Below are 13,832 nucleotides of genomic sequence, written 5' to 3' on the forward strand. Positions count from 1 at the left end.
TGATACGGCGGTTAATACTGTTTTTATTGTTTTATTTAATGTTCTATTCATTGTTTTAATTGTTGTTATATTGCTTTGTTATATTTAATGGCATCAAATTGTGCCAAATGTAAGCCATCCTGAGTCCCCCTTCGGGGGTTGAGAAGGACGGGGTAGAAATGCTGGAAATAAATAAATAAATAAATAAAATAATACCACTTTTCTCCCTCTTAGGGAACTCAAAAGCAGTTTCCAACATTATAAAGGCAAAATTCAATGTCGTACATACATGTGAAAACCAAAGCATAATTGCTAGACAATAACATATAACTATAAATTAGAAACCTAACCAAATTAAGACATAAAACACAAAATAACATTTAACATAAAGCATAAAAATTAAACATCGAGAATGCAATAACATTTATATTAAAACCCAACGGTAAACAACACAATTTAAAAACACGCCATTCAAAATCAAATCTGTACCACATGCCCTTAGTCTATAGGACATATTTGTGAAGGCAAAGACACTCCTGTAAATACAGCACAATTTGGGTTAGCTTCCCTGAGAGCAATTTGCTGAGGGTGTGTAAGAGAAATAAAGCCTGCTTTCCATAGTTTTTTCTTATTTCTATTCAGATCCAGTCTAGTTGTTGAAGACACGCCATTGCCCACTTAAGAAAATAATCTTGTTGTTTCCGCTCTTTTCCAGGATTTCCTGAAATACTATGGCAAAGCTGGCAAAAACACAGAGCAGCTGGAGGTAGGAGCTGGGGTCATGGTAACATGTTTGTCGCTGTTGGTCCCCTGCACCCTTACTCCACCTTGTTATATGGACTGGATGTTACATGGCTGTTTTGGAATCAGGTGTTAGAAAGCTAGCCCATAAGGCAGTGGTTCCCAACCTTTTTTTGACCAGGGCCAACTTTAACCAGGGACCACCACTTTGACCAGGGACTGCTCTCCAACATTAGTCCCAAAAGGATTATGAATCAGTTTTTTGGTCAACTTTAGAGCCCCCAGTAGCACAGTGGGTTAAAGCGCTGAGCTGCTGAGCTTGTTGACCGAAAGGTTGCAGGTTCAATTTCGGGGAGCGACGTGAGCTTCCGCTGTCAGCCCTAGCTTCTGCCAACCTAGCAGTTCGAAAACATGCAAATGTGAGTAGATCAATAGGTACCACTCTGGTGGGAAGGTAACGGCGCTCCATGTAGTCATGCTGGCCACATGACCTTGGAGGTGTCTATGGACAACGCCGGCTCTTCGGCTTAGAAATGGAGATGAGCACCACACCCCAGAGTCAGACATGACTTGATTTAATGTCAGGGGACAACCTTTACCTTACCTTAGATTTTTGTTTGGGGTGCTGATTCAGAAAATTGCATTGAATAGACCACATCAACTCTAGTTTCTGATACAGAACATATGCCATGGTCAGCGACAGGGAGGGAGTGGCAGGCGGCAGAAAAGGAGCAGAAATAAAATAAAATAAAGAGGAAGGAGGTTCATGGACCAGATTTTCATCCTCGTGGCCCACTGGTGATCAACGGCCCACAGGTTGTGTCATCCCATGTTGTTGTTGGACTGCAACTCTCATCATCCCTCACTGTTGACCATGCTACCTAGGACTTGTGGGAGTTGTAGTCCAGCAAGACAGTAACATTTATATTTTACAAGTTGTCTTAAATATTGAGAGAAGGATCTGAAGCTATGTAAATTATTGGTTGTAATTGAGAAGGCTTAAACTCATGTCTCAGCATCCCCAATATGACAGTATCCATACGGGACAACAGGCATCTGTTTTTCAGCCTTATCACACTGCATAGTGCCATTTGTTTAAAATAGCTCAAATCCACCCAAACCTCTGGGAATGGTTTGTGATTGGCTTTTCTCACCCAGGATGTTCTTCCATGCTCCTTTAGACATCCATCTTGTTACTTTGTTCAGCTCAACTATTTTATTGGGATCAGGCTTAGTCCTAGGAAGACTGGTGCTTTATGCACTATACTGTGGGAGAGGACAGCTTTCATTGCGCATCCTTGTGGTGGAGAACATAGTCCCATCTCCAGGAAGTCTTTTGCTGGCAATCATGAAACAGTAGCAGGCACCATCTAGTTCCTTACCTCAAGCAACTCCTTCTCCAACTTCCTGCCCTACTTTGCCTTTGCAGAGAGCTGTGGAGGTGATGTGTTTCGTTCCCAAGCGCTGCAATGACATGATGAACGTGGGCCGTCTTCAGGGCTTTGAGGTAAGTTCTGGAGCATGACGCTCAAGCTGGAGCTTCCGTGGAAGCTAATCCATTTTCCTAGATGCTTCTAAATGACTATTATTTATAAGGGCCTGTAATTTTTCGTTAGGTTTGGCAGGGGACGTGGCGGCAAATTTCCTCCAGCCTTGTAGAGGTGTGAAATCTGTTGACCACTCCAAAGACAGAGATCTTATTAGTCATTATGAGGGATCACTTCTTCGATGTATGCTAATACAAGAATGGTGGGCTTAAGGCAGGTCTCATCAACCTGTGACTCTCCAGGTATCTGGAACTCCCAACTCCAAGAAATCCTAGCCAGCTTGCCCAAAGGTCAGGAATTCTGGGGGCTGAAGTCCAAAACACCTGGAGGGTAAAAGGGTGTGGATACTTTTTAAAATGCCTGTATTCATAAGTAATTATGATAATAACAATAATGGAAGGATTGCCGGAATCAGGGGGGAATTTGTCGTGCATTCAGTCAATGTATTTAGAAGTATAGTATTCACATTCTGAAGTATTACTGTATGTGCTACTGCCTTCCCTTTGGACTATGCAACTTCAGACTTGATGTGATGACTACATTATGTAATAAAATTTAAAAGAAGTGTCTGTTCTTGCTTTGAAAGTGTTATTTCCTGTCTAATTGTGTGGGACTTACTTTGAAAGTAGTTGTTACATTCCAGAACTTCGTTTTTGTGGCTGCCACAAACTATGATGAATAGGTTGAGACTCGATGAGATATTCATTGAAAAACGATCGCAAAATGTGATGCACGGTGTCCCACAAAAAAAGTTTCTGCAGTTTGATAAACTTTTCCCATGTTTTCATGATAGAACCAAATAATAAATGACATTTATAACCCAGGAACAAAAATTGTTTTACATAGTGCTATATATCCAGAGGAGGGCAATTAAAATGATCAAGGGTCTGGAGAACAAGCCCTATGAGGAGCGGCTTAAGGAGCTGGGCATGTTTAGCCTGAAGAAGAGAAGGCTGAGAGGAGATATGATAGCCATGTATAAATATGTGAGAGGAAGTCATAGGGAGGAGGGAGCAAGCTTGTTTTCTGCTTCCCTGGAGATTAGGACGCAGAACAATGGCTTCAAACTACAAGAAAGGAGATTCCATCTGAACACGAGGAAGAACTTGCTGACTGTGAGAGCTGTTCAGCAGTGGAACTCTCTGCCCCGGAGTGTGGTGGAGGCTCCTTCTTTGGAAGCTTTTAAACAGAGGCTGGATGGCCATCTGTCAGGGGTGCTTTGAATGCAATATTCCTGCTTCTTGGCAGGAAGTTGGACTGGATGGCCCATGAGGTCTCTTCCAACTCTATGATTCTATGATATTTTGCCCTGTCATGGTGGCACAGTCCTTCCTGGTGCTGTGGTACTTTAGTGCTCTTATAATGTTTGTATTTATATCTTTCTATTTTCTGATTTGAGAAGCATACTTCATTAAGCCAAATAGTGCTAGCCTCACTTATTGTATATATTCATATATGTCTAGAAATTTTAGTCGCAAAACCGATACCAAAACCTGGCTTGACTTATCCGTGGGCCTTAACTCTAAGTTCTGCACCTTAACTCTTATCAAAGAAGGAATGAGCCCCTTCTCTGAGTAGAGTGGCTAAAGGCAAGAAATTAGACAAGGAGTCCTCAAACGTTTTAAACAGAGGGCCAGGTCACAGTCCCTCAAACTGTTAGAGAGCCGAATTATATTTGAAAAAAAATATGAATTAATTCCTATGCACACTGCACATATCTTATTTGTAGTGCCAAAAAACCCACTTAAAACAATACAATAATTAAAATGAAGAACAATTTTAACAAATATAAACTTATTAGTATTTCAGTGGGAAGTGTGGGTCTGCTTTTGGCTGATGAGATAGGGTTGTTGTTGTTGTTGTTATTGTGTGCTTTCAAGTCATTTCAGACTTAGGTTGATCCTGAGCGAGGGCTGGGTAAATAACCTATGAGGGCTGTATCTGGCCCTTGGACCTTAGTCTGAGGACCCCTGGCTTAGTCTTCCCAGGAGTACCTAAAAGAAGCACCCAACTCATTCATTACTTTCTCTACCATGGTACTGCTACTGAGCAGGAGAACTTCTGGCTGGCTCCCAAATACAGCACTGGTGTTTTCTCCTCTCTGTGGCATGATCCCAAATTGTCCATGGGTCATATCAAAATTCATAATTTTGGCCTCCAAACCAACCCTTGACTTATACATGAAATTGTCTTATACATGAGCATATATGATGCTCTAGATCAGGGGTCCTCAAACTTTTTAAACAGAGGGCCAGGTCACAGTCCCTCAAACCATTGGGGGGCCGGATTATAATTTGAAAAAAAGGTGAATTAATTCCTATGCATAATGCACATATCTTAATTGTAGTGCAAAAACACTTAAAAACAATACAATAATTAAAAATGAAGAATAATTTTCACAAATATAAACTTATTAGTATTTCAATGGGAAGTGTGGGCCTGCTTTTGGCTGATGAGATAGGATTGTTGTTGTTGTGTGCTTTCAAGTAGTTTCAGATTTAGGTTGACCCTGAGCGAGGGCCGGGTAAATGACCTTGGAGGGCCGTATCCGGCCCCCGGGCCTTAGTTTGAGGACCCCTGCTCTATATTTCCACAGATGGCAAGTATTTGGCACACAGCAGCATTCAACCATGCAGTCCTCCATCTGCACATGTGTAGTTCTAAATGTTCTGCCATAAGTATGTGGCATTTTGTCTCTTTTGCACTGCCAATAATGTGGGTCTGTCCGATCCTTTCCAGGGGAAGCTGACGGCGCAAGGGAAGCTGTTGCAACAAAACACCTTCTGGGTGACAGAACAGGCCGGTGGGATCCTGGCCCGAGGCCGTGAGCGGCGCATCTTCCTCTTTGAGCAGATTGTCATTCTAAGCGAGATTCTGGAGCGGCGGCGGGGTCCATACACTGCCCCAACGTATGCCTTCAAGAGCAGCATCAAGGTATTTCAGGATTAACAGTGACAAACGTAGACAGCTCTGCAACTTAGGAGTGCATTTTGCACTAGAGGCTCCCACATCCAAGGCTGCATAGCCACCGTTTTTATGCATCCATAAAATTCAATATTGAGTATTGAATTCAGCATCCTTATTTATTATTTATTTGTTTTATTTTTTATTTGCTTCATTTATACTCCACCTTTCTCCACCGAAGGGGGACTCAAGGCGGCTTACAACTCCAGCAAGATTCAATGCCGCTTAAACATAGTTATAAAACATGTCCCATAAACTAAAACAGTTTAAACAGTGAGCAAATAAAATACATAGAATAAAAACCAGTTAAATACACATAAAGTGCAATCTTAAGCATCTGACTATTATATATGCATGCTTATCTGGCTTTAGCGGTGAGGATTGCGTCTTGAAAATACAATAGGTGAACAACTCCATATCTGGCAACTAGTATCCACAGTTTGATTTATTCACATTTAACAAAATAGGTTCTCTCCAAGCCATTTTCTAACTGTTCCTGCACAATGGTATTCTTGGGCCAGAAATTCTTCATTTCAATAGGGTTTGCTATTATTTGTAATTTTGCACATCCATGCAAAGGCTAGAAACATACCATATATACTTGAGTATAAGCCGACCCAAATATAAGCTGAGGCACCCAATTTTACCACAAAATACTTATTGACTCATGTATAAGCCCAGGGTGGGAAATACAGCAGTTACTGGTAAATTTAAAAAATAAAATGGATACAAATAAAATTACTGTATATACTGTATATACACACATATATGTGTATAATATATATTGTGCAATTTCTCAAGTCGTTCCTGACCGCGCCCCCCCCCCCCATATATACTTGAGTATAAGCTGACCCAAATATAAGCCGAGCGGGGCTCTTTCAGCCTTAAAAAATGTGCTGAAAAACTCGACTTATACTTGAGTATATACGGTATTCCTTGTAGATAAGGGAGATGTACTGTAGTTATTTGTTGTTTATATATTAATCATAACTTTCAACAGTGTTTTTCTCAAATTTCTCTTTTTCCAAAGAAGTTTTAATTCCAGTGTCGGCTTGATTAATATAAACAACAAATGACTTCCAAAGAATCTGAAATGTATCGAATGATCCGATCCTTTACTGGGCAAACTCCATATCTGTTGTCTCTCCTTAGTCACTGTCCCTCTCTGCACCAGGTGAGCTGTTTAGGCCTGGAGCCCAGTGTGGACAATGATCCCTGCAAATTTGCACTGATTTCTCGTGGCGCAGAACGAGGCACCATCCGTTACATACTGCAGGCATCATCGCCAGAGATCGCCCAGGCCTGGGTGGCCGACATCAGCCTCATCTTGGAGACACAACGTGACTTCCTTAACGGTAAGAGCTGGGCATGTTTACCCTGCAGAATAGAAGGCTGAGAGGCAATATGATGAGAGCCGTGTATAAATTTGTGAGGGGAAGTCTGCAGAGGAGACATGATGAGGACCATGTATAAGTATGTGAAAGGAAGTCATAGGGAGGAGGGAGCAAGCTTGTTTTCTGCTGCCCTGGAGACTAGGATGCGGAGCAATGGCTTCAAACTACAGCAAAGGAAATTCCACCTGAAAATGAGGAAGAACTTCTTGACTGTCAGAGCTGTTCAGCAGTGGAACTCTCTGCCCCGAAGTGTGGTAGAGACTCCTTCTTTAGAGGCTTTTAAGTAGAATCTGGATGGCCATCTGTCGGGGATGCTTTGAATGCGATTTTCCTGCTTCGTGGCAGGGGGTTGGACTGGATGGCCCATGAGGTCTCTCCCAACTCTATGATTCTATGAAAGACAGCTAATCCAGAATTACGGTCCCGGAGGGTTACTTCCTAGAAAACATTATTGTGGTGATGTCTTTTAGTCATTTCCAACTTACGACACAAAGGTAAACTTTGGTCAAGGGGCTTTCTTGGTCAGATTTGTTCCGAAGGAGTTTGCCTTTGCCTTCCTCTGGGTCTGAAGGAATATGACTTTATAAATAAAAAAATAAAACTTTATTTATATACCACTCTGTCTCCCTGAGGGGAATCAGGGGTAAAGAGTTATTTGGATATTTATGAACTATCCTCACTCAACTAATAACAGATCATACAACATAAAGCAGGGATTTTTCTTCTCTGTTTTAAGTCTTGAAACAGACAGCTTTAAATATATATGGAAAGCCCTTGACCTGGAACCAAACTGATTGCAAAGATAGTGTCAGCCATGGGCAGAGTGCTTCATGGGCAGTTACTGAAACAGACAAGGCATATCAGTGAGTTCTGTTTCAGCTCATACTTTGTATGCTAATTTTCTAGTTGCCCAGAAATGTGATTCTTCCTCTACCTGGCATAATTTGCAGCTTGAAATTTTGCAGTCTATTCTGCTATCGTCTTGTCTCCTTTCCTTGCCAGAGATTTGAACATCACAGTTCTTCCCCATTTGCTGCTTGTGCAGGCCAGGTCTTCACTGTGCATGCATGATAATATGGGATGAGCAAATTGAGCGATGTCTCTTTCCCCAGAATACATTTCAAGTGCAAATGGTGCTTTGACCTTTGTGAATTAAGCTAACTCACAGCTTTTGAAAGATAGGACCCTGAGCTACAGCTCATTTCACACATTACACAGGCCGAAATAGCAGGACCACAGATAATACTGCTTCAAGCTGATGCTAGACAGGTGGATATTTTTTTAAATGCCTGTATGAAACTTTTTTACTTGGGGAAAAAGTTATAACATTTTCCAATTCAGGGAAATAATTCCAAATACAACATCTTTTCCCATTTGTGTTCTTCTTAGCTACCCAGAAGGCAAGATTTATATCCCCATTCTAAAATATGAGGCATAGTCCCAACTTTTACAGTGTTATTTCAGAGAGAGCTGCAGTGGTGCAATGGGTTGAACTCTTGTGCCGGCTGAACTGCTGACCTGAAGACCTGAAGGTCGGTGGTTCGAATCCACAAGATGGGGTGAGCTCCCGTCTATCAGCCCCAGCTTCCCATGCAGGGACATGAGAGAAGCCTCCTACAGGGTAGTATCACATCCTGGCTTCCCCTGGGCAATGTCCTTGCAGACGGCTGATTCTCTAACAATAGAAGCAACTTGCACTATATTCTCAATTCACTCCTGACACGATAACAAAAACGTCTCAGAGAGTATATCTGACAGTTCTAAAAGGCACTTCCCTGCACTTCACTCCATGTCTCTGGAAAAATACGTCTTAATTGGCATGCAGTGATTTGACAGTTCTGGCTGGGAAGATCATTTGAGCAATGGCTATTTTGTGTATCCAGCTCATCCTCATTCAAGTCAGAAAACATGTGTGGGTGGATTCTGTGTCCCCCAAAGTGGAAGCAGCTTGTGGTCATTCTTCAACAAATTGTTGGGATCATGAGTCACTGATGCACCAAGATGTATTTTCTGTTGCTGAAGACTATTTCATCTCGCCCTGGAACTCACTGTGCCACATTGTATTCCCTCCTGCAGCACTGCAGTCGCCCATCGAGTACCAGCGCCGAGAGAGCAAAACCCACAGCCTGGGACGAATGGGAGCCCTGCACCACTCACTGCCCGGTGGTCCTACCCGGCCCTGCTCCTCAGCCTCTATGGACCAGAATAAGGGATCCACCCTCCAGACCCTCAATGCCTCCCTGCCTTCCCTTTACCTTCCTGGCCCTGTTCAGCCGGAGCATCTACCGCCTGCTGAGGTAAAGAAAGAATGGCATTACTAAAGGACCCAGCTGAACTCTTCCGTGGGGTTGAGATGCCTGCCTGGCATGGCTGAAATTCCTATTCTGCTTTGAAGTCAATGGGTGCTATGAGACTCCAGTTCAGTCCATTATTCCTCCTTTTCTGACATCTTGTGAAATTACCAAACATTGTTGGCAGTTAATGACATTTCAGTTATTAGATAATTTATGCACAGAAAGTCACTGTGCATGTTTCTCCTTTGAAAGATCAGATAAAGTCATCTAATAAAATGGATAGTCAGAAACGTGTGTTTCGCTTCTTCTGCCAGGTTTGTTTGGCATTTATTTATTTATCATGTCAGAAGTGAACTACAGTTAAAATGCAATTAAAAATACAAACAAAGTTGTTTTTTTTAAAAAAAAAACAACAACTTGGCATTAGGCTAAATGTCTTTTGACCAGAAGCTGGCCATTTGGAGTGCCTCTGTTGTTGCTGGGAGAAGGTCCTCCATTGCGCATGAGGCAGGACTCAGGTTGCATTTAGTAGGTGGTCTGTGATTTGCTCTTCTCCGCACTCGCATGTTGTGGACTCCACTTTGTAGCCCCATTTATTAAGGTTGGCTCTGCATTTCGTGGTCCCAGAGTGTAGCCTGTTCAGCTCCTTCCAGGTCGTTCACTCTTCTGTGTGTCCAGGGGGGAGTTTCTTATCTGGTGTCAGCTACTGATTGAGGTGCTGGGTTTTAGCCTGCCATTTTTGGACTCTTGCTTGCTGAGGTGTTCCTGCGAGTATCTCTCTCAATCTTAGGAAGCTGTTTCTTGATTTAAGACGTTTGCATGCTGGCTGATATCCAAACAGAGGATGGGCTGGAGACGTCAATACCTTTGTACTTTCATTGCTGGCTGCTAATTCCCGGTGCATGACAACATACTGTGCATGTCTTTTCATACATGTAATGAAACTCTGAAGGCCTCCAAACTGCTAGGTGTGGCTTCTGCAGCATAAGGTGTCTCTCTTCAAATGAAATCCCTCCCGGTGGATGTCAGGTGGTGCAATACCAGCTAAACAGTGTAATTTTATCATCCACAAGGATGATAAAAACGTCAATTCATCCAGGTGTCCCCTGGGCAACGTCCTTGCAGACGGCCAATTCTCTCACACCAGAAGTGACTTGCAGTTTCTCAAGTTGCTCCTGACATGACAAAAAAGTGTAATTTCTCCAGTGGTGTGGAGCATAGACATCCTGTGATAATGCGGCATATCTCTTATTCATGATAATAAGCTCCCAGCATCTTACAACAGTGGGGGATTGCACCGAGGATATAACCCCAACCTCCTATTTGTGAGTGACAGCATTGTGCAGCAATGCACTAAATCAGTGCGACCACCAATACCAAACACACAGTACCGGCCAATAGTATGCCAATTGTTCCTAACTATAAGGCCTCATTCAACTTCAGAAAGGCAGGTTGGCCTAAATTTGCAGATATGTTGATGACAAGATCATATCAGTCACCCCAATCCCTGAGGTTTGTATGGTATGCTGCCAGCACATGCACAGTATGTTGTTGTTTTCAGAAAACAACAACATACTGTGCATGTCTTTTCATACATGTAATGAAACTCTGAAGGCCCCCAAACTGCTAGGTGTGACTTCCGCAGCACAAGGTGTCTCTCTTCAAATGAATTCCCTCCTACCTTTCAGGCACAGCCATCTCGCAGCCAAAGCTCTCCCGGAGTCCGACCAGGTCACCACCCTTCTGATGAGGTGCAACTCTCTGGGACCTCCCAGCAGGAGTCCTTGCAAGAGGTGAGTTTGGGTAGGACTGAAGAAATGCCCCTGCTCATCCAAAGGGACCTCAAATCATATCACTCTTTCCGGTTCCACATATGTGTATTATGTGCAATAATGACTGGAATGGCTTTTGACTATGTTTTAGGATTGCGTGATTTTAATAATTCATTTTAATGTTTATATTGCTTTTTAATTTTTGTTTTGATGTATATGTTTATTTTATCATTTGTTTGTTGATATGGCAATGAATTGTTGCCGATTGTAAGGCTGCTCCGAGCAGGCCTGTAGCGAGGGGGTGGTTTTAGGGGTTCAACCCCCCCCCCCCGAAATGTTTCAGATTTTTTTAAAAAACCTGGTTTACTCATGAATTTTAACTGGTTAACCAAATCCCCATGCTAAGCCTATGAGATGCAAAAAATTAAGAGTCCCTCCAGAACTGTAAGCACTATCTCAAGCAAATGTTTACAATTTATTCACACTGTCATTACTTGCAGCAATAGCCGATGTAGTGAAGCAACCAAGTTGGGTGTGTGTGTGTTGAATGCTCTCATTAAGGAGGCCAGACTTGGTGGAGGTGGTTGACAGGGGTGGAGCTGCAGGCTATTGAAGGTTGCTCTGCCAACCTGCTGTGCTCTTTGCTTCAGCGTGAGCTAGGAGGCAGGTTTCAACCCCCCCCTCCGAACTTTTCAACACCCCCCCCCCCCCCCAATTCTCAACCCACCCCCCTGCCCCCGCCGAAATTGCCAACCCTCCCCGAAATTTTTTTCTGGCTACGGCCCTGGCTCCGAGTCCCCTTCAGGGTGAGAAGGGTGGGATATAAACACAGTAAATAAATAATAAATAAATATAGTGGTTTGTAGTATATTTTTTGCACAGTTAACGTGCCTCTCAGGTTACGGAATGCATGTTTTGTGTAGACAGAATTTAAAAGGCCTAATTCAAAATACTGTTAAGGTATAAAACAAATTAGGATGCAAGAGTTTTTTGTTCTTTGAGTTTATACTGGAAAAGCATCTCTGGAACATTGCCTGTCACCTACTTCATCTCTCTGTTTCCTTTCAGGCCCCAAGTGATGACGATGCCAGGCCACTACTCCCAGATCCGGATGTCCATGAAATCAACGTTCCTCAAGGTTGTGCTCGACTTGCCAAACTCGATGAGGATGAGCTGTGACCCATGGATTGTGGGATGGCCCCTATCTGGCCCAGGGACTTAGACTGGCTATATGCTCCCCTGTCTTCTCGCGGTGGCTCTGGGAATGAGATGCAGCAGCATTAGGATGGAAACTGTCTAACCCTCCTCCAGTCCAGTGCCTAATACTGAGATGCATCCTGTCAGAGATTCAGGACCCACACGTTGGATTGGGACCAGGGAGTGCTGCTGGAGGCCCTTCCCTTTCCCACAGACCCCAGTATATGCATGCTGTGGGGTTCTAGGGGCTATGAGTAAGGACTTTGGGGCAAAGGGATTGGATGGTGTGAAATGAGAATTTTATTTTGTTTGTTGTAATAATAAAGATTTTAGTTAAAACAAACACAAGAGACAAGATGTTCAACGACTGCACATTATCCAACAATTGGCAAGCTGTGCCAGGCAGCAGTAAAGTGCACATTTATATGACTCGATATTTGTTGTGCCTCTTCCACTAGAAAGTTGTGTGCCATGTAGTGAACCTCCTCCTTTGTCTCCATTTCTATATACCGTAGTTTAGCATAAAACTAAAGAACTCATCATACTTTATGTGAGCTGTGCATTCATGCTATGATTTCCCTTCACAACCTCTTCATTTCACCATTTTCTCTACCTCTGAAGACTATTTTAAGCAGACTATAATCCATTTAGAAATTATTTTAGCACTTATTTTGACTGTTTTCCTTTCTTCATCATCAAGTAGCATAAGATTTAATAGATTTTGCAGGCTCACAGACCAGACATTATAAGCCCTCTGAGACTGTCTGTCTTCTTCTTCATGGCTGCTTCTATCTCCGGATGGTCCTGTGTAGGGAAACTACAAGTCCATGGATGTAGTTAGTTGCCATAGTTTTTTTTTTCAACTTGAGTGATATCTTACTGAGAGAGAAGGTACCAAAAGATACATCGACCCTGTTTGTGATTTTTGTAGTGTTATACATATATACATGTGGGCTGCACTGGTGCAGTGGGTTAAACTGCTAAGCTGCAGGACTTTCTGACCAAAAGGTTGGCTGTTCAAATCGACGGGATGTGGTGAGCTCCTGTTGTTAGCCCCAGCTTCTTCCAACCTAGCAGTTCAGAAACATACAAATGTGAGTAGATCAAGGTAATGGTGCTCCATGCAGTCATGCCGGCCACAAGACTTAGGAGGCGCCTATGGACAATGCCGGCTCTTCGATTTAGATGAGCACCACTACCCAGAGCCAGACTAGACTAGATTTAATGTCAAGGGGAAACTTTTACCTTTACATATATACGCAGACCTGTCCCTATGGCTCTATGTACAATTTATTGGCAATTTTAGAATTTTCTTCAAGACTTTTCTTCAAGAGGTCCAAGCTTGTTTTTTAAAAATCTAGAATGCCTCTCTCAAAGTTAGTCACAAAACTCCCTTGGCATTCAATGACAAAAGGTACAAAGGGAAAGCTATATAGAAGGCATTGCTGGGGCAAAATGCTGCCTGTGCTTTTAAAAATTGGAAAGGAGAAAAGCAATAGCAAGTGGTACTGTGTGTTTGACCATCTGGGCACATGGTTCTTGATCCACCTTTCAGTAAATCTGTTCCTACATACCTAGCTATCCCTTTCTGGAGGTCATTGCAGAGTATGACTGACTGGCAATCTGTCAATGTCACATTTGGCTAATGTTCAATTGTGCCACTGCACAATTCAAACATTTCAGAAAGAGGTGCAAAGATACAGAATGGGGGACGCCTGGCTCAGCAGCAGTACATGTGAAAAAGATCTTGTAGTCCTCATGGACAACAAGTTAAACATGAGCCATGCAACAGCAAAAAATGTCAATAGGAGCCCTATGAGGAGCGGCTTAAAGAGCTGGGCATGTTTAACCTGCAGAAGTAAAGACTGTGAGGAGACATGATGTCCATATATAAATATGTAAGAGGAAGTCATAGGGAGGAGGGAACAAGCTTGTTTTCTGCTG

General features: G+C 42.8%; 1 protein-coding gene across 6 annotated transcripts in view; it reads left to right on the top strand.

The window, feature by feature from the left end:
* Positions 1-12,231, top strand: part of ARHGEF25 (Rho guanine nucleotide exchange factor 25) — a 128,865-nt gene extending 116,634 nt beyond the window's left edge. For all 6 annotated transcript variants that reach the window (XM_060762963.2, XM_060762962.2, XM_067464250.1 and 3 more), the window contains 7 exons: positions 695-745; positions 2,150-2,227; positions 5,007-5,201; positions 6,406-6,586; positions 8,702-8,922; positions 10,608-10,712; positions 11,760-12,231. In XM_060762963.2, coding sequence (XP_060618946.2) covers positions 695-745; positions 2,150-2,227; positions 5,007-5,201; positions 6,406-6,586; positions 8,702-8,922; positions 10,608-10,712; positions 11,760-11,870 — 942 coding nt within the window. In that variant the 3' untranslated portion in view covers positions 11,871-12,231. The remainder of the gene's footprint in view (positions 1-694; positions 746-2,149; positions 2,228-5,006; positions 5,202-6,405; positions 6,587-8,701; positions 8,923-10,607; positions 10,713-11,759) is intronic.
* Positions 12,232-13,832: the final 1,601 nt, after the last annotated feature.

The sequence above is a fragment of the Anolis sagrei genome, chromosome 2 (assembly GCF_037176765.1).
Source record: "Anolis sagrei isolate rAnoSag1 chromosome 2, rAnoSag1.mat, whole genome shotgun sequence".
In the NCBI taxonomy this organism is placed as follows: Eukaryota; Metazoa; Chordata; class Lepidosauria; order Squamata; family Dactyloidae; genus Anolis; species Anolis sagrei.